A 20518-nucleotide genomic window follows, 5' to 3' on the forward strand; every position below is an offset into this window, starting at 1 on the left:
GCGCTTGATTTCTGCACGCTCTCGGCAACGAGATTTGAGGTGCTCAGCGCCCTCCCGGATGCACTTCCTCCAATGAGGGCGGTCTTTGGCCAGGGACTCCCAGGTGTCAGTGGGGATGTTGCACTTTATCAAGGAGGCTTTGAGGGTGTCCTTGTAACGTTTCCTCTGCCCACCTTTGGCTCATTTGCCAAGGAGTTCCGAGTGGAGCGCTTGCTTTGGGAGTCTCGTGTCTGGAATGCGGACAATGTGGCCTGCCCAACGGAGCTGATCAAGTGTGGTCAGTGCTTTGATGCTGGGGATGTTGGCCTGGTCGACAGTGTATGTGAGCATGGTTTAAAGTTAAAGGGAAGAGTACATTGACATTTGTTATTTGTAGTACAACAAACAGTCAAAAGAATACTGAGTTGTGGGTCTTGACCATTTTACCCCACCCGGACGGGTTCATGTCGGATTCTGGAATTAATGTATACGAGGAAAGGTGTGGGTTCATAGAAACATACATACATAGCAACTAGGTGCAGGAGTAGGCCATTTGGCCCCTCGAGCCTGCACCACCATTCAATATGATCATGGCTGATCATACAACTTCAGTACCCCATCCTGCCTTCTCTCCATACCCCTTGATCCCTTTAGCCGTAAGGACCATATCTAACTCCCTCTTGAATATATCCAATGAACTGGCATCAACAACTCTCTGCGGTAGGGAATTCCACAGGTTAACAACTCTCTGAGTGAAGAAGTTTCTCCTCATGTGAATGTAGGTGGAAGAATCATGAAAGGGTTAATAAAATGGTTCTAGGAATCAATAAGAAAATAAGAAAAGACAGACTTGATTTCCCGTGAGAAAGTAGTGGACAAAGTAGCTTGTGTGACCATCACTGATAAACAAGGGTTTATGGCCATGACTTGATAAGGTGCACATCTGCTTCGCGTGATTAAGCTGGGCTATTCCGCTCATAAAAGCATAAAGTGTTCTAAAGATAAACAGGCTGTCAATTCATGAAGCCCTAGTAACACAGTGTGATTGGTGAAGCAGGCCATACCTCCTCTAGTTTGTAAGAATAAAAAGGATGCGTCTGTGAGGATAGGCAGACCTTTTGTCTGCCTGCCCCGGAATCTGTAGACTCTGTGCTGGCAGTTTGGTAACAGGTCCGAAGCTGCTTCAATAAAGACGTAAAGATTGAAGGTATCTGACTCGATTATTGTCGAATGCAGCTGAACTAGGACTTAACATTTGGTGTCAGAAGTGGGATCCCAAAAACTCTCGATTGGAAGTGGCTGAATCATTGATATCCTACAGACGGGACGCGGCAGAGGAAATGGGCCCCAAAGTGAGTATATTTAGTTAAATTGTCACTTTGTTTTCCTCCTGTCGTAAGTTCTGGTCGCGGATCTTTCACCACTGTTCAATTAATTGTTGACGGGGTCGCCCGTGGTCAGTTGTCAGATTACCCCAGGAAAAGATAGATTTGGAATTGTCCACGATAGTGGTCCGTTAAAATGACGAAGGAGTAGGTTGATCTGGAAATTGTCTACCACAAGTAGTCCGTCAAACGTTAAAACAGTAAGGAATAGAGAGAAAAGGAATAAAGAGAAAAGGAACAAAGAGAAAAGGAAGTTGTGGCTGCACATCACGGTGGTGGGTTAAAAGATAACTGATTTGAAATTGTCTCACTTAATGAGTCCGTCAAAACGTTGAATACCTAGGTTAAGATAAGTTATATCATGGGTAATATACTTGATACAACGACAGGCTCAAGTAGCGTTTTGCAGAGGCTGTGTGATAAACACCCAGATAAAAACGAGCAACTCAGACAATTGTCGGGAGGTTTGAATCAGAAATTAGGTTCAGACATATGGCCATTAGGGGGTTCAAGTGATTTAGAAACAATTAAACGCGCCCAAGAATTAATTTGGAAAAGGGGAATCGGGAAAAAGAGTAAGAAATTGATTGAAATTTGGCGCCAACATTGTCAGGATGAAAAAGATAAGAATATTCTGGCGAGTTGGCAGGAGAATGCTCTCAAGGCAGGAATTAAATTAACCGATGCGGGAATCCCTAAGTCATTGGAAATTTAAAGAAAGGAATGTGCACAGGAAAAGAGAAATAGAACAAACAAGGAATCTTTAACTGAACTACGGAGTTCAATGGCTGGTCTTGGTATGCAAGGGGCTGACGAGGACAATGAATGGGATAATTGGAATATGACTCCAGGGGCTCCCCCGCCTCGTCCGATGGCACAACCCGATGTTAATGCTCTGGCTGACGCGGCTGTGGCAGTAAATGTGCCGGTGGCGAATCCACCGATGAACAGAGTTCTACCACCCCCTTACCCCGGTCCTAATGTCCCAACACCGGGCACCACTGCTGCTGCAACACTCATTTATCCCAGTTTAGACAATGTGTCTAATATAGAACGACAGTGTCGGGGAAGTAAGTCTGATGATGAGGTTTTCTGTCAATCCGTTGCAGAGAGGACTTAGAAGCCATGCTCAAAGACAGCTTCAACTTGAACAGGAAATAAGGAAATTACAACGGCTTGAAAGAAATCAACGATGTAGTGGTAAATGGGAAAAAGGGGAAATCAACCCCTACGGATGAGGATGATGTGATAGTGTCAGGGTCAGATACTGGGACAGATTCAGAGTCGGGATGGGTTGACGATGTTGAAGGGGACAATGACGGGGAGACACCAAGACCCCTGAAGAAACGCGTGCCGGAACAGCTGCCCGTCAGAACTATCCCTAACCCTCGCGCGTTGGCACCAGCAGCGCCTATTGAGGATGGAGGCCCGGATGTGCAGCCCCCTGCTAAGATACAAGTGTGGTTACCTTGGAAACCTCATGAACTTATGTCCATATTAACCAGCGCCCCGAATAAAAATACCTGTCCTCAACGGTTCATTGAATTTTTGTCACGAACCATCAGAGTCTATCAAGCAGACTCAAGGGACCTTTGGTCTCTGGTACAACAGGTACTTACTGATCCTGAATGGACTAGATTTAAGGAAGCCTTAACACATCAAACTCACGAAGCCTTAGAAGCAGCGAAGGAGATTTCACGCTGTCACCAGAGGCGACAGAGGCCTTCCAACAGTTAAGGCTTTGCCTTACACAAGCACCAGCCTTGGGAAGACCCCTCTACGATCGCCCGTTCCAGTTATATTGTACTGTTCTCCAAGAATGCGCTACTTCGGTTCTGACTCAGAAGCATGGAGATAGAAACCGACCAGTTGCATATTTTTCCTCAAAATTAGACCCTGTCGCCCTTGGATATCCCCACTGTACACAGATTCTGGCTGCCATTTATGATAGCTTGCAATCCGCTGCTAATATGACTCTGCAGCAAGAGATTGTGGTCTATAGCTCCCACACCGTAGTAGCCTTGCTCGGCCAACTTCAAACTCAGCACTTGACCTCAGCCCGACAGAACAGATACGAGATCTACCTTCTTAATAATCCACACCTCACCTTCAGACACTGTACCACGCTAAACCCGGCAACTTTCATTGAAAGTCCACCTCTTGTTATTGAGAAGCCGGATCATGACTGTCTGCACTCAGTCCTCGAGGACACGAGCCCTCGCTCCGACCTTTCAGATACCCCTCTGTTAAACTCTGACCTCGTTATGTTCACTGATGGCAGTTCCTCCATCAACAAAGAAGGAACGACTCTCGAGTCTGGAGCCTTCCAGGTCCCCCTTTCCGCTCAGCAAACAGAACTTTTTGCCCTCACCCGTGCGTGTATTTTAGGAGAGGATCTCCGAGTCAATATCTACACTGACTCCCGTTACGCCTTTGGGGTTGTCCACGACTTCGGCCAGCTCTGGAAAAACCGAGGATTCCTAACTTCAACCGGTACGCCAATCTCGAACCAAGTGCTTGTGTCTGACCTATTACTTGCTCTTCTGCTCCCTCGACAAATCGCTGTTATTAAATGTTCCGCTCATACTGCCGGTTCCTCTCCAATCGACATCGGAAACCGCCGTGCTGACGAGGCGGCTAAGTGTGCTGCAAGGAGTCAGCAGATTGTTGTGCCCCGAATGATGAGGCAGACGTCCAGCTCTAAACCGAGCTTGTCGGCCCCTGAAAAGCCAATGCCAACCATCAAAGAGGTACTTCGCCTACAGGAGGACACTCCTGCTGTACAAAAACAACTTTGGAACGATCTTGATTGTAAATATGATACTGCCTCCGGATTGTGGATCACACCCACTGGTCAAACTTGTATGTCCGATGAATTGGCCCTTTGGGTAATTGAATGTGTTCATTACGCCACGCATTGTGGAGCAAAAGCCACTAGTGACCTGCTCCTCCAGACATGGTGGCATCCTAGCCTCAAAATGTTTGCGCAGAATATTATTTCTCGTTGCCTTACCTGCCAACGCCATAATCCTGGAAGGGGGGGCACCATGTTTATTAGGTAAAACACCCTTGCCAGCCGGACCCTTCGAGACTTTGCAGATGGGCTATATAGAATTGCCACGCTGTCAGTGTTATAAATATGTGTTGGTTATTGTTAATGTTTTTAGTAAATGGATTGAAGCTTATCCTACTACTGATAATAGAGCCTGTACTGTTGTTAAGATATTGCTGAAGGAAGTTATCCCTCACTTCGGGGTTCCCGGTCGTCTTAGTTCAGATAACGGACCCCATTTCATTGCAGCTGTAAACAAGGAATTGTGCCAACAGTTAGGGATACATTGTGCCTATCGCCCCCAGACGGCGGGTCTGGTCGAGCGAACCAACCAGACTCTTAAAACCAAGTTAGCTAAACTGACCTCCCAAACAGGGTCGACTTGGTTAAAATTGTTACCTGTAGCTCTTTTTCAGATTCGCTCCAGCCCCGCAGGGACGACGCGTCTCACCCCGGCCGAGATCGTGTACGGCAGACCTCCTCACACCCCTTGGGACCACCATTCTCCAGTTGCCGTTTACTTTCATCACATGACTGAGGAGATGACTACCTATGTGTTAGCCCTAACTAAGGCACTGCGAGCCTCTCATTCACAGGTTCGCGCCGCTTATGACCAGCGTCCCTCTTCTCACGGATCATCCCCTATCGAGCCCGGATCCTTCGTCCTCATCAAAAATTGGACGCGACGTCATCTCCAGCCCCGATGGGATGGTCCATTTCAGGTCTTACTCACCACCCCCACCGCTGTAAAGGTGGAAGGTAGAGACGCGTGGGTGCACATGCATCATTGCAAGTCGATTACCGGCGGGAATCAAAAGGGGGGAGTGGAGATAGACGTGGAATAATAATACGTTCGTTCCCGTCGTTCCGTAACCGTTTAGCCGTAATTTTAAGCCATAATTTTAATTAATCTAATTATCATATGATTGCTTGTCCTGCTTTTAGGTATTTGGGCATAACATGAGACCTAGGTGGCCACGATAGTAACATGATGGTTTGCAAGCCCTTTTGTCTTTCAGGATTGAAAGAATGCACGGAACCCTGCTGCTAGGAGTCGTGATCCTGCTGATAACAGTAACAAAAACAGGGGGACGACTACTCAGCTGCCCAACCGACGGCTCACGAGAGCAAATTCTCCGCCTCTGTACGGGAGATATCGTACAATGTGGAACCAGGACACCAGACGATCTCGAATCATGGACCATGACTAAAATAACATCCCGTACGGGTATACTCTCACAGGTTGATCGACAGGTGACTCTACAGGGCAAAGACCGATGGAATTTGCCATGCCGGTTCAGGGAATGTGAGATGGACTTTGTTTGCCCTGATCAACCTGAAGATGACTTAGTTGATTCAAAGGACCAATCCCTGGAATCAGTAACAAGGCAAAGGAGGAAAAGGACCATGCAAGGGCAACTGGGGAACGATCATAATATATTCCTGAGGACTCAGAAGATCTTATTTGCGCCCGTGTCGGTTGTATGCTACCCTGTTATGTCGGTCACTGAATTGTTTACCCCAACCCCGGTTATGGATCCCACTCTTTACATACGAGGATACAATGATACCCCGCCCGCCGAAAACATTACCTTCACATATTCCGATGGCTGAGGCACCCCCGCCACCTGCCTAAACACCACAGGGTCTGGGAAGGATGGGTACCCACAGTGTTGGAATGGTACAGGATTCAGGTGCACCAAAGTGGACGTGCCCATTAACCAGTCCTGTCTCACAAAGCAGTCCAATTATTCCTGTCTTCACGACTCAAACACGGGCATCACCTCTTGCCAGAGTGTGGATACCTGTGTAGAAGTAAGACAAGGGACCCAAATGACCTGCAGTGCCCTATACCACAGCCAAACTTTTGCTTTACGCCACTACGACCTGTCACGATCGGGCAAGCGCATATCACCCATCCCACATCTAACCGAAGTATTGCGAGAGTTGAGGCTCAGAGTGGGTCAATCCGTAAAGCTCTACCACCAACTGCAAACTAAAATCAAAGTACTGGAAGAAGATATCGATGTAGACTTACAAAGTCAGAGTTGGTGGAGAAAGGTCTGGGATTGGGGAACAAATGTGAACATTCATCCTTGGATTCGTATAATTTCACACATACTGGTCGGGACAAAATTGATCTTAGCAATAACATGGGGCATAATTTGATCTAAGCAACCAGGACTCCTGAAACCGCGTGACTGGCCAGCACGTTGAGGCAGGGAGTACCGGGCTGTGCACAAAATTGAGAGTAAACATTTATGAATGAGAAGTTATCATGAAATGATAAAAGGAGGGAATGTGAATGTAGGTGGAAGAATCATGAAAGGGTTAATAAAATGGTTCTAGGAATCAATAAGAAAATAAGAAAAGACGGACTTGGTTTCCCGTGAGAAAGTAGTGGACAAAGTAGCTTGTGTGACCATCACTGATAAACAAGGGTTTATGGCCATGACTTGATAAGGTGCACATTTGCTTCGTGTGATTAAGCTGGGCTATTCCGCTCGTAAAAGCATGAAGTGTTCTAAAGATAAACAGGCTGTCAATTCATGAAGCCCTAGTAACACAGTGTGATTGGTGAAGCAGGCCATACCTCCTCTAGTTTGTAAGAATAAAAGGGATGCGTCTGTGAGGATAGGCAGACCTTTTGCCTGCCTGCCCCGGAATCTGTAGACTCTGTGCTGGCAGTTTGGTAACAGGTCCGAAGCTGCTACAATAAAGACGTAAAGATTGAAGGTATCTGACTCGATTATTGTCGAATGCAGCTGACCACCCGAACTAGGACTTAACACTCATCTCAGTCCTAAATGGCTTACCCCTTATCCTTAGACTGCGTCCCTGGTTCTGGACTTCCCCAACATCGGGAACATTCTTCCTGCATCTAACCTGTCCAGTCCTGTCAGAATTTTATATGTTTCTATGAGGTCCCCTCTCATTCTTCTAAACTCCAGTGAATACAGGCCCAGTCGATCCAGTCTCTCCTCATATGTCAGTCCTGCCATCCCGGGAATCAGTCTGGTGAACTTTCGCTGCACTCCCTCAATACCAAGAACGTCCTTCCTCAAATTAGGAGACCAAAACTGAACACAATATTCCAGGTGAGGTCTCACCAAGGCCCTGTACAACTGCAGTAAGACCTTCTTGCTCCTATACTTAAACAATTATTTTGCTTCCGTCTTCACAGTGGAAGACACAAAAACCATGCCAAAAATTGCTGGTCACAGGAATGTGGGAAGGGAGGACCTTGAGATGATCACTATCACTAGGGAGGTAGTGCTGGACAGGCTAATGGGACTGAAGGTAGACAAGTTCCCTGGTCCTGATGAAATGCATCCCAGGGTATTAAAAGAGATGGCGGAAGTTATAGCAGATGCATTTGTTATAATCTACCAAAATTCTCTGGACTCTGGGGAGGTACCAGCGGATTGGAGAGCAGCTAATGTAACGCCTCTGTTTAAAAAAAGGGGGCAGGTAACTATAGGCCGGTTAGTTTAACATCTGTAGTGGGGAAAATGCTTGAAACTATCATTAAGGAAGAAATAGTGGGACATCTGGATAGGAATAGTGCAATCAAGCAGACGCAGCATGGATTCATGAAAGGGAAATCATGTTTAACTAACTTACTGGAATTCTTTGAGGATATAACGAGCATGGTGGATAGAGGTGTACCGATGGATGTGGTGTATTTAGATTTCCAAAAGGCATTTGATAAGGTGCCACACAAAAGGTTACTGCAGAAGATAAAGGTACGCGGAGTCAGAGGAAATGTATTAGCATGGATCGAGAATTGGCTGGCGAACAGAAAGCAGAGAGTCGGGATAAATGAGTCCTTTTCCGGTTGGAAATCAGTGGTTAGTGGTGTGCCACAGGGATCAGTACTGGGACCACAACTGTTTACAATATACATAGATGACCTAGAAGAGGGGACAGAGTGTAGTGTAACAAAATTTGCAGATGACACTAAGATTAGTGGGAAAGCGGGTTGTGTAGAGGACTCAGAGAGGCTGCAAGGAGATTTGGATACGTTAAGCGAATGGGCTAAGGTTTGGCAGATGGAATACAATGTCGGAAAGTGTGAGGTCATCCACCTTGGGAAAAAAAAAACAGTAAAAGGGAATATTATTTAAATGGGGAGAAATTACAACATGCTGTGGTGCAGAGGGACCTGGGGGTCCTTGTGCATGAATCCCAAAAGGTTAGTTTGCAGGTAATCAGGAAGGCAAATGGAATGTTGGCTTTCATTGCGAGAGGGATGGAGAACAAAAGCAGGGAGGTGTTGCTGCAACTGTATAAGGTATTGGTAAGGCCGCACCTGGAGTACTGCGTGCAGTTTTGGTCACCTTACTTAAGGAAGGATATACTAGCTTTGGAAGGGGTACAGAGACGATTCACTAGGCTGATTCCAGAAATGAGGGGGTTACCTTATGATGATAGATTGAGTAGACTGGGTCTTTACTCGTTGGAGTTCAGAAGGATGAGGGGTGATCTTATAGAAACATTTAAAATCATGAAAGGGATAGACAAGATAGAGGCAGAGAGGTTGTTTCCACTGGTCGGGGAGACTAGAACTAGGGGGCACAGCCTCAAAATACGGGGGAGCCAATTTAAAACCGAGTTGAGAAGGAATTTCTTCTCCCAGAGGGTTGTGAATCTGTGGAATTCTCTGCCCAAGGAAGCAGTTGAGGCTGGCTCATTGAACGTTTTCAAGTCAAAGATAGATAGATTTTTAAGCAATAGGGGAATTAAGGGTTACGGGGAGAGGGCGGGTAAGTGGAGCTGAGTCCACGACCAGATCAGCCATGATCTTATTGAATGGCGGAGCAGGCTCGAGGGGCTAGATGGCCTACTCCTGTTCCTAATTCTTATGTTCTTATGTTCTTATAGTCAAATCCCCTCGCTATGAAGGCCAACATGCCATTTGCTTTCTTAACCGCCTGCTGTACCTGCATGCCAACCTTCAATGACTGATGTACCATGACACCCAGGTCTCGTTGCACCTCCCCTTTTCCAAATCCACCCACAGTGGATCTTACCAGGTGTCAGGTGGGATTCGGGGAGAATTCATGTTATCGAGGCCCTCTGTATTTAAGAAGGACTCAGCTTCACTTCCCCACCCGCTCCCCATAACTCCTTATCGCTTAAGAAACTGTCTATTTCTGTCTTAAATTTATTCAATGTCACGGGAGATCGTGGCGGAGGTGCAACGTGTGTTTTTGTGGCGGAGGTGCGGCGAATGTTTGGTGCGGAGGTGCGGCGTATGAGGGTACGGGGCCCAGAAGAGGCGAGGGCCCAGGGGCAGCACGGACCAGCCCACACTGCGATATGTGTGTGCACTCGGTCCTTGCAGCAGAGCAGGTCTCCAGTCGTCCTGGTTAACGCTCGTCACTGTCAAGCCCGTGTGGTGGCTGGTGTGCAACGGTCACCACACGTTAAAAAAATCCACGCACTGGCATCTTCCACCCCCTCAATTGGAGTTCAGGACTGGAACATCGGGTCCTTCATTGAAACATCTGTGAACTCATGGAAGCAAGTCATCCTCGTTCGACGGACCACCTACAATGATGATTTAAGGAGGGATCTACTTGCATTGGAGGCAGTTCAGAGAAGGTTCACTCGGCTGATTCCTGAAATGAAGGGGTTGTCTTATGAGGATAGGTTGAGCAGGTTGGGCCTATACTTATTGGCGTTTAGAAGAATGAGAGGTGATCTTATTGAAACCTATAAGATTCTGAGAGGGCTCGACAAGGTAGATGCAGAGAGGGTGTTTCCCCTCGTGGGGGAATCTAGAACTAGGGGGTATAGTTTCAGAATAAGGGGTCACCCATTTAAGACGGAAATGAGGAGGAATTTCTTCTCTCAGAAGGTCGTGAATCTGTGGAATTCTCTACCCCAGAGAGCGGTGGAGGCTGGGTCATTGAATATATTTAAGATGGAGTTAGACAGATTTTTGAACTATAGAGTGGTCAAAGGTTATGGGGAACAGGCAGGAAAATGGAGTTGAGGCCAAGATCAGATCAGCCATGATCTTATTGAATGGAGGAGCAGGATCGAGGGGCCGAATGGCTGACTCCTGCTCCTATTTCTTATATTCTAACATGGGCCCCAGACTCCCCGAATTCAACTCCGGCCTCAGGGACCTCCCACGCGTCCCGTATCCCAGCCTCCCCCCCCCACTTTTAAAATTGGGTCCATAGGTTCAAGGCCCCACTCCAGACACTTGAGCGTGTAATCTAGGTTCAATCTTGGCCTCCTTCTGTGCTGTAACCGTTCTATGATTCTCTGAAACCATGAAGGGTTTAGATAGAGTAAATAAAGAGAAACTCTTTCCCATGACTGAAAGGTCGGTAACCAGCGATTCCGAGGGACTGCCAATGATGATGATGATGAGCCAGAGTGTACAGATTTGAGATGGTTGGCAAAAGAACCAGACTCGACATGAGGAGAAACATTTTTAGGTAGCGAGTAGTTAAGATCTGGAATGTGCTGCCCGATAGGGCGGTGGAGACAGATTCAATAGTTGCCTTCAAAAGGGAATTGGAAAATTACTTGAAGGAGAAAAAAATGCAGGGATATGGGGAAAGAGCGGAGGGAGTGGGACTGATTGGATCACTCTTTCAAAGAGCTGGCACAGGCACGATGGGCCGAATAGTCTTCTTCTGTGCTGTACTATTCTATGATTTTAAGTGTCAGCCGTGGCTCAGTGGGCAACACACTCATCTCGGAGTCAGTAGGTTGTGGGTTCAAGTCTCACTCCAGGGACTTGAGCACATAAATCTAGGCTGACACTCCAGTGCAGTGCTGAGGGAGTGCTGCACTTTCGGAGGTGCCGTCTCTCGGATAAGATGTTAAACCGAGGCCCCATCTGCTCTCTCAGGTGGTTGTAAAAGACCCATGGCCACTATTTCTCAGAAGAACAGGGGAGTTATCCCTCAATCAACATAACACAAACAGATTCTTTGGTCATTATCACATTGCTGTGTGTGGGAGCTTGCTGTGCGCAAATTGTCTGCCGCGTTTCCCACATTACAACAGAGACTACACTCCAAAAGAACTTCATTGGCTGTAAAGCACCTCCCAAACCCACGACCTCTACCACCTAGAAGGACAAGGGCAGCAGGTGCATGGGAACACCACCACCTCCACGTTCCCCTCCGAGTCACACACCATCCCGATTTGGAAATATATCGCCCGTTCCTTCATCGTTGCTGGGTCACAATGCTGGAACTCCCTCCCTAACAGCACTGTGGGAGCACCTTCACCACACGGACTGCAGCGGTTCAAGAAGGCGGCTCACCACCACCTTCTCGAGGGGCAATTAGGGATGGGCAATAAATGCCGGTCTTGCCAGCGATGCCCACATCCCACGAATGTCTTAAAAAAAAAAGAATCTGTGCTGTATCCTCTCCAATGACTCAATGTCCTCCCTACAGTGTGGAGCTAAAAACTGCACACAGTGCTCCAACTGATTTAAAAAAATATTATTCTCGGTATATGGGCAACGCTGGTGTGCCTGTCCCTTTATTGTCTCTCCAGTGGCCTTTGAGATGGTTCTGGCCTGGTGAGCTTTGTTCCTGACCTGCTGCAGTCCGTGTGGTGAAGGTACTCACTCACAGTGCTGTTCGGGAGGGAGTTCCAGGATTGTGACCCAGCGACGATGAAGGAACGGCCGATATATGTCTACGTCGGGATGGTGTGTGACCTGGAAGAAAAAAAATATCACAGAATCATAGAACGGTTACAGCACAGAAGGAGGCCATTCGGCCCGTCGAGCCTGTGCCCGCTCTCTGCAAGAGCACCTCAGCCAGTCCCACTCCCCCCGTCCTTTCCCTGTAGCCCTGAAAATATTTTTCCTTCAGGTACTTATCCAACTCCCTTTTGAAAGCCGCGATAGAGTCTGCCTCCACCGCCCTCGGGCAGCGCACTCCAGATCCTAATCACTCGCTGCGTAAAAAGTTTTCCTCGTGTCGCCTTTGGTTCTTCTGCCAATCACCTTAAACCTGTGCCCTCTGTTTCTCAACCCTTCCACCAATGGGAACAGTTTCTCTCTACTCTGTCCAGACCCCTCCTGATTTTGAACACCTCGATCAAATCCCCTCTCAACCTTCTCTGCTCCAAGGAGAACAACCCCGGCTTCTCCAGTCTCTCCACGTAACTGAAGTCCCTCATCCCCGGAACCATTCTCGTAAATCTTTTTGTGAGGGAGCACTGCACTGTCAGCGGTGCCATCTTTCGGATGAGACCTTAAACTGAGGACCAGTCTGCCCTCTCAGGTGGATGTAAAATATCCCGTGGCACTATTTCAACGAAGAGCCGGGGAGTTATCCCCGGTGTCCTGGGCCAATAATTATCCCAAAGCACGTTACTGCCAATGAAGTTCTTTGTTGAAGTGTTGTCACTGTTGTGATGCAGACTATTTTTCATCTACATTGTCCTGTCCCTTCATCATTTTAAGGGCTGGGTTTTAGGCATTTCTGTTTTCGGGGCGAGAACGGAGGCAGGGCGGGAAAGTTACCGGCCGGGAACAGTCTGCGCTTTGGAACGGAATGTGTCCAGGGGGCGCAGTGCGAAGGGAGACCTTGGGGGCGGGCGGAGTGGAGGGGAATCTTATAAAACCCCAAAAAACATTACCCAAACATTGCCCACGCCACCACAACACAAATTGCTAAAAGAATTAAAAGAACAAACACTCATTACCGGCGGAGTACGTTACCTTCCCTCACCGCCGCCGGCTATGCCGGCCCGCTCGGATTTCCCAGGTGGTCATAGCGGGCGCACTTGCGGGCGGACGGGTCGGGCAAAAGTCCAAACTCCTGCCGGTGTCGCAACCGGGGGCGGGGGGGGGGCGTTACACACCCGGCGCAGCTCTTCCCCGGCGGTGCTGCTCAGCACCGACACAAAACCCGCCCCGAGGATCGCGGCGAGGCACGGGAGACCTGACTGCCGCCTTTCACGCCGCCCCGAGGCGAGACCCCGAGCGCAAAGGACCGGGAAATCCAGCCCTAAATGTTTTATCAAAGCTCCGCTATATTAACAAAAAAAGTTCCCCTATTTGAAGTTTTTATCTGTACTGCCTCATACCAGTAAACTAGTGAACCATTCCCCACTCCTCAGATACTGAAGCAGTCCACACCCAAATGCAGCAAGACCTGGATGACAGCCAGGCTTGGGCTGATAAGTAACACTTGGAGTGCCCAAGTGCCAGGCAATGACTATCTCCAACAAGCGAGAATCTAAGCACCGCCCCTTGACATTCAACCGCATTACCATCGCCGAATCCCCCACCATCAACATCCTGGGGATCACCATTGACCAGAAACTTAACTGGACCAGCCACATAAATACTGTGGCAACAAGAATGGGTCAGAGGCTGGGTATTCTGCGGCGAGTGTCTCACCTCCTGAATCCCCAAAGCCTTTCCACCATCTACAAGGCACAAGTCTGGAGTGTGATGGAATACTCTCCACTTGCCTGGATGAGTGCAGCTCCAACAACACTCAAGAAGCTCGACACCATCCAGGACAAAGCAGCCCGCTCGATCGGCACGCTACCCACCACCTTCAACACTCACTCCCTCCACCACCGGCGCCCCCTGGCTGCAGTGTGTACCATCTACAAGATGCACTGCAGCAACTCGCCAAGGCTTCTGCGACAGCACCTCCCAAACCCGCGGCCTCTACCACCTAGAAGGACAAGGGCAGCAGGCGCATGGGGAACACCATCACCTCCACGTTCCCCTCCCAGTCACACACCATCCTGACTTGCAAATATATTGGCCGTTCCTTCATCGTCGCTGGGTCACAATCCTGGAACTCCCTCCCTAACAGCACTGTGGGAGCACCTTCACCACACGGACTGCAGCGGTTCAAGAAGGCGGCTCACCACCACCTTCTCAAGGGGCAATTAGGGATGGGCAATAAATGCCGGCCTTGCCAGCGACATCCATGAACGGAAAAAAAAATTTGCAGCTATATGGAGGGAACTCAATCGGTTCTTGCTCAATGTCCCTCAACGTCAACTGGATCTGGGGAAACCATCGAGAGAAGGAAAAACTTGGATTCATATAGCGCCTTTCACGACCATCGGACATCTCAATGTGCTTTACAGCCAATGAAGTACTTTTGGAGTGTAGTCACCGTTGTGATGTAACAAACGCGGCAGCCAATTGGCACACAGCAAGCTCCCACAAACAGCAATGTGATAATGACCAGATAATCTGTTTTTGTGATGTTGATTGAGATACACATATTGGCCAGGACACTGGGGATAACTCTGCTGCTCTTCTTCGAAATAGTGCCGCGAGATCTTTTACGTCCAATTGAGGGAGCAGATGGGGCCTCAGTTTAACGTCTGATCCAAATGACGGCACCTCTGACAGTGCAGTGCTCCCTCTGCACTGGGAGTGTCAGCCTAGATTTATGTGTTCAAGTCCTTGGAGTGGGACTTGAACCCACAGCCTTCTGACTCAGAGGCGAGAGTGCTACCCACTGAGCCACAGCCGAGAGAAGCACTACAGTAAGAATTAGTACCTTTCCAAGCCCTGTTAACTGCCCCTTCAAGGAGGCAGGCAGACTGGCCCGCACAGGGCTTTGTTCTACAGAAGCTGCACAGCACATAAAGCGTGGGACCAGTAGAGCTCTCTGGGCAGGTCAACCACAGAAGAACTATTTTGAAATAATCACGGTGTGACTGTTGGTGGGTAGTTGGGAGTGATGAGGTCAGGTTTGAGGAACTGCTTCTCAAGTTCTGCAAATGGCGGGTATATTTCCCTAGTTTCAGACTACAAGCTAAGCAGAAGATAAGTTTGGATGCACAATCTGCTTTAAACATCTTGAAAACCAAGAAAATTTGAATAGAAAAGAAAACTTTAATGATAGCCAAACCGTATTGCCTGCCAGCTGAGGAACATGGATCACGGAACTACATTTCAAGAGATATTTATTTTGTCAGACAAACATCATCATCATCATCATCAGCATCATCATCATCATAGGCGCTCCCTCGAACGAGGATGACTTGCTTCCATAAGAGTTCACAGATGTTTCAATGAAGGACCCGATGTTTCAGTCCTGAACTCCAGTTGAGGGGGTGGAAGATGCCTGTGGGTGGATTATTTTAACGTGGGGTGACCGTTGCACACCAGCCACCACACAGGGCTTGACAGAGCTAGGTCTTGGTCCAGTGGCAAGAATTAACCAAGACGATTGGAGACCAGCTCTGCTGCACGGACCTAGTGTACACATATCGCAGTGTGGGCTGGGCCCGTGCTGCCCCCTGGGCCCTCGCCTCTTCTGGGCTCCGTACCCTCATCTGTCGCACCTCCGCCACGATCTCTCGCCGCTCATCTGCCCCGACCTTCCCACTCCTCTGTACCTGGGCCCTGCCGATGTTCCTGCCCACGCTCCAAAAGAGCGACCAGAGTTTTGATGACGTCACCCAGTCACCCTTCTCAAAATCGTCGCAGACAAACACGAGTTAGGCCACAGCGGCGTGCAGTTCTGGTCACCACATTACAGGAAAGACGATTGCGTTAGAATGCCAGCCGTGGCTCAGTGGGTAGCACTCTTGCCTCTGAGTCAGAAGGTTGTGGGTTCAAGTCCCAGTCCAGGGACTTGAGCACATAAATCTAGGCTGACACTCCCAGTGCCGTGCTGAGGGAGCGCTGCACTGTTGGAGGTGGCATCGTTTGGATGAGACGTTAAACCAAGGTCCTTTCTGCTCTCTCAGGTGGATGTAAAATATATCATGGCACTATTTCGAAGAAGAGCAGGGGAGGTGTCCTGGGCCAATATTTATCCCTCAATCAACATAAAACAGATTATCTGGTCATTATCACATTGCTGTTTGTGGGAGCTTGCTGTGTGCAAATTGGCTGCCGCGTTTCCCACATTACAACAGTGACTACACTCCAAAAGTACTTCATTGGCTGTAAAGCGCTTTGCAATGTCCGGTGGTCGTGAAAGACGCTATATAAACGCAAGTCTTTCTCTTCTTTTTAGAGAGGGTGCAGCGGAGATTTATGAGGATGTTGCCAGGACTGGAGAATTTTAGCTAGGAGGAAAGAATGGATAGGCTGGGATTTGTTTGCTTTGGAACCAAGGAGGCTGAGGGGAGATTAATTGAGATGTATAAAATTATGAGGGGCCTAGATAGAGTGGATAGGAAGGAGTTAAAAAAGGAGGGTGGTAGTGGCAGTATTGGTTAAAGAAACAATTACAGCTGTGAGGCGGGATGATATGTTAGAATGATGATCTAATGAAGCTATTTGGATTGAACTAAAGAACAATAAAGGGGTCAATCACACTGCTGGGAGTGTACTATCGACTCCCAAAACAGTCCAAGGGAGAAAGAAAAGCAATATTGTAGGCAAATTTCTGACACGTGCAAAAACAATAGTGTTAAGTATGGAAGAACTCCACAAGACAGTACTGTGAGCTAAAACTGATGTGACCTTAACCTCTTTAATACAACTCCAGAGTGCCTAAGCAGCATGGCAGACAACCTTTTATACTCCCTTGCACGAGGTGTGCAGGTGACCCTTGGGCCTCCAACAGTTGCGCCCTCTGGTGGCAAGTCTTACACAGTTACAATGTTTACATACATAACATCACTCCCCCCCCCCGCCCCCCCACTCCCACCCCCCGCCAAAGTCTTTGATACAAATTATTTACAAGTTGAGACGATCCGGGGCCCTACACTCCCTGGTTGATCGTCTGAGTTCAAATTCTGGCATGGGCGAGTTGGTTGGGCCTTTGCTGTACTGCGGAGCGGCTGGTCTGACAGGACTGTTGGGAATGGTGGGTTCATCCTCTTGATTGACAGCGAGGTCGATTGCTGGGTGGGTGTGTGTTGGTGGATCGTTGATGATGATGTCCTCTTCAGGTTGTTCCTGGTTGTCGGTGAACCGCAGTTTGGTCTGATCCAAATGCTTTCTGCACGTTTGTCCATTCAATAGTTTGACTATAAACTCTCTATTCCCCTCCTTGGCCAAGACAGTGCCGGCAACTCATTTAGGACCATGACCGTAATTCAGGACGAACACAGGGTCGTTAACACCAATGTCACGCGATACAGCTGCGCGATCGTGGTACATGTTTTGCCGGTGACGCCGGGTTTCCACATGATCATTTCGATCCGGGTGGACTAGGGAGAGCCTGGTTTTGAGTGTTCTCGTCATTAACAATTCTGCAGGGGGAACCCCAGTGAGCGAGTGGGGTCACGGGCAGTAGCTGAGCAGAACCCGAGATAAGCAGGTCTGCAAGGAGCCTTCCATCACGCGTTTCAAGCTCTGCTTGATAGTTTGGACTGCCCGTTCCACTTGACCGTTGGATGCGGGCTTAAACGGGGCAGATCTGACATGGTTGATGCCATTGCGGGTCATAAACTCGTTGAATTCCGAGCTGGTGAAACACGGTCCATTGTCACTGACAAGGACATCGGGCAATCCATGGAGGCAAACATAGCCCGGAGGCTTTCAATGGTGGCAGTGGATGTGCTGGATGACATGATTATGCATTCAATCCATTTAGAGTAAGCGTCCACTACAACTAAAATCATCTTTCCGAAAAAGAGGCCAGAAAAATCTACTTGGATCCTGGACCATGGTTTGGAGGGCCATGACCACAGAGTCAATGGAGCCTCCCTTGGAGCATTGCTCAGTTGCGAGCAAGTGTTACACTGGTATATGCACGCCTCAAAGTCAGAGTCAATGCCGGACCACCAAACATGTGACCTGGCAATAGCCTTCATCATGACTATGCCTGGGTGGGTATTGTGTAGGTCGCGTATAAACGTTTCCTTGCCTTTTTTTGGCAAAACCACGCGATTACCCCATAAGTGACAATCCGACTGGATGGACATTTCATTTTTGCGTCGGTGAAACGGCTTAATTTCATCTTGCATTTCCCCGGGAACAGCCGACCAGCTCCCATTGAGGTCGCGGCTTTTTACAAGTGATAGCACAGGGTCCTGGCTGGTCCAGGTCCTGATCTGGCGAGCCGTGACGGGTGACCCCTCGCTCTAAAAGCATCCATGACCAGAAGCAAGTCTGCGGGCTGGGCCATTTCCACCCCGGTGGTGGGCACTGGTAGCCAACTGAGGGCATCAGCACAGTTCTCCGTGCCTGGTCTGTGGCGGATAACATAATCATAGGCGGACAATGTTAGTGCCCATCTTTGGATGCGGGATGAAGCATTGGTGTTTATACCTTTGCTTTCTGAAAACAGCGAAATGAGCGATTTGTGGTCGGTTTCAAGCTCGAACCGGAGTCCAAATAGGTATTGGTGCATTTTCTTAACCCCATATACAGAAGCTAACGCCCCTTTCTTGACCATACTGTAGACTCTTTCAGCCTTAGACAGACTTCTAGGCACATATGCAACCGGTTGAAGTTTGCCCGATACATTGGTTTGCTGTAACACACAGCCGACCCCGTACGAAGATGCATCACAAGCTAGCACTAATCGTTTACACAGGTCATAAAGTACAAGTAACTTATTAGAACAAAATAGGTTTCTGGCCTTCTCAAAGGCTGTCTCTTGAGATTTACCCCAAACCCAGTCATCACCCTTACGTAGCAACATGAGCAACGGTTCCAGCAAAGTGCTTAACCCGGGTAGAAAGTTACCAAAATAGTTGAGGAGTCCCAGGAATGAATGCAGCTCCGTCACATTCTGTGGTCTGGGTGCATTCTTGATGGCCTCTGTCTTTGAGTCCATGGGTCTGATGCCGTCTGCCGTAATCTTTCTCCCCAAAAATTCGACCTCTGGCACCAGGAAAAAACACTTGGAGCGTTTCAGCCTGAGTCCCACGCTGTCTAGTCGACTTAGAACCTCTTCCAGGTTGTGTAGGTGTTCAGTGGTGTTACGACCGGTGATCAGGATTTCATCTTGAAACACAACGGTGCGTGGAACCGATTTCAGCAGACTCTCCATGTTCCTCTGGAATATGGCAGCAGCCGAGCGAATCCCAAAAGGGCCCCTGTGGTATATAAACAGTCCTTTGTGCGCGCTGATGGACGTCAATCTTTTTGAAGATTCAGCCAGCTCCTGTGTCATGTAGGCGGAGGTTAGGTCCAACTTGGTGAACGACTTCCCCCCTGCTAACGTTGTGAACAGGTCATCCGCCTTGGGCAGCGGGTACTGGTCCTGTAACGAGACCCTGTTGATCGTTACCTTGTAGTCTCCGCAGATTCTGACCGTGCCATCACTTTTCGACACCGGAACAATCGGACTGTCCCACTCGTTGAACTCGACTGGCGATATGATTCCCTCTTGTTGAAGTCGATCTTGACTGTCTCCCAACTTCTGCCGAATAGCGTTGGGCCATTGCCTGGTAAAAATCCACAGTGATAAATCATGCACAGCTCCTTCGTCTGATACCTTAACTGCCTCACTGCCGATGACTGGTATGAGCTCTTTGGTGTCGGTGCGCAGCTTTGTCTGAATCGGGCTCAGTTTGGGCTTTTGTGCCTTGTTGCCCCACAGTTTCTCAAAAGCCTGCTGGCTCATAATCGACTAACTCGCCCCCTAGTCCAACTCCATTGATACCGGAATACCGTTCAAGTTGACTTTCAGCATAATAGGAGGGCTCTTGGTGGTGAAGGTGTGCACCCCATACACTTCTTCCTCGGGTTGAGTTGCCTCTCTTGTTTGTTCAGTGTGATCCATCGCCGGATCGATTATCCTCTGCCGACTCTGCCACGTGGTGAGTCGCAGCACGTTTGCACAGTCGCTGGAGGTGCCCCATTGTTTCACAGCCTTTGCACATGGAGTGTTTGAATCAACATTGATGGGCTCGATGATTACCCCCCCAGTGCCAACATGGTGCTAATGGATTTGCATTCACGCCCGATGGCGGACTCTGAGTCATCCTCGGTCTTGCAGCTGCAGACGTGCAGGTCCCGCCATATGCAGTTCTGCCTGCTAGTGACGTTATTTTATGCTCAGTACTTGCCAGTGAGCTTCGATGCTGCGAGGATATCTGTCTGGTATTATCGCTCGTGGATATGAATGCCTGGACTATCGTGATGGCCTTGCTCAGGTCTAGGGATTCGGCGGACAGCAGCTTGCGAAGAATGACCTCGTGGCCGATGCCAAGCACAAAA

General features: G+C 48.7%; 1 protein-coding gene and 1 long non-coding RNA gene across 5 annotated transcripts in view; one reads left to right on the forward strand and one right to left on the reverse strand.

Annotated features, from left to right (window-relative positions):
* The window catches only part of LOC139229134 (uncharacterized), a 44203-nt gene that overhangs the window by 13877 nt on the left and 9808 nt on the right, over positions 1-20518 (reverse strand). The window lies entirely within an intron of this gene.
* Positions 1035-7151, forward strand: LOC139228532 (uncharacterized). 3 transcript variants are annotated; one of them, XR_011587577.1, is made up of 3 exons: positions 1035-1331; positions 2474-5175; positions 5436-7151. XR_011587577.1 is itself a non-coding variant. In XM_070859616.1 (2 exons), the coding sequence occupies exon 2, from the start codon at positions 3335-3337 to the stop codon at positions 4424-4426; it is 1092 nt and encodes a 363-aa protein (XP_070715717.1). In that variant the 5' UTR covers positions 1035-1331; positions 2474-3334; the 3' UTR covers positions 4427-7151. The 3 variants fall into 3 exon arrangements, 1 of the variants encoding a protein (XP_070715717.1); XR_011587578.1 differs by having other exon boundaries at positions 4833-7151; XM_070859616.1 differs by having other exon boundaries at positions 2474-7151.

This window comes from Pristiophorus japonicus, chromosome 18, assembly GCF_044704955.1.
Source record: "Pristiophorus japonicus isolate sPriJap1 chromosome 18, sPriJap1.hap1, whole genome shotgun sequence".
NCBI classification, from domain to species: Eukaryota; Metazoa; Chordata; class Chondrichthyes; family Pristiophoridae; genus Pristiophorus; species Pristiophorus japonicus.

What these genes read in the sequence shown, in the direction of transcription:
- LOC139228532 (XM_070859616.1), top strand. Translation starts at nt 3,335, where the DNA reads ATGACTCTGCAGCAAGAGATTGTGGTCTATAGCTCCCACACCGTAGTA.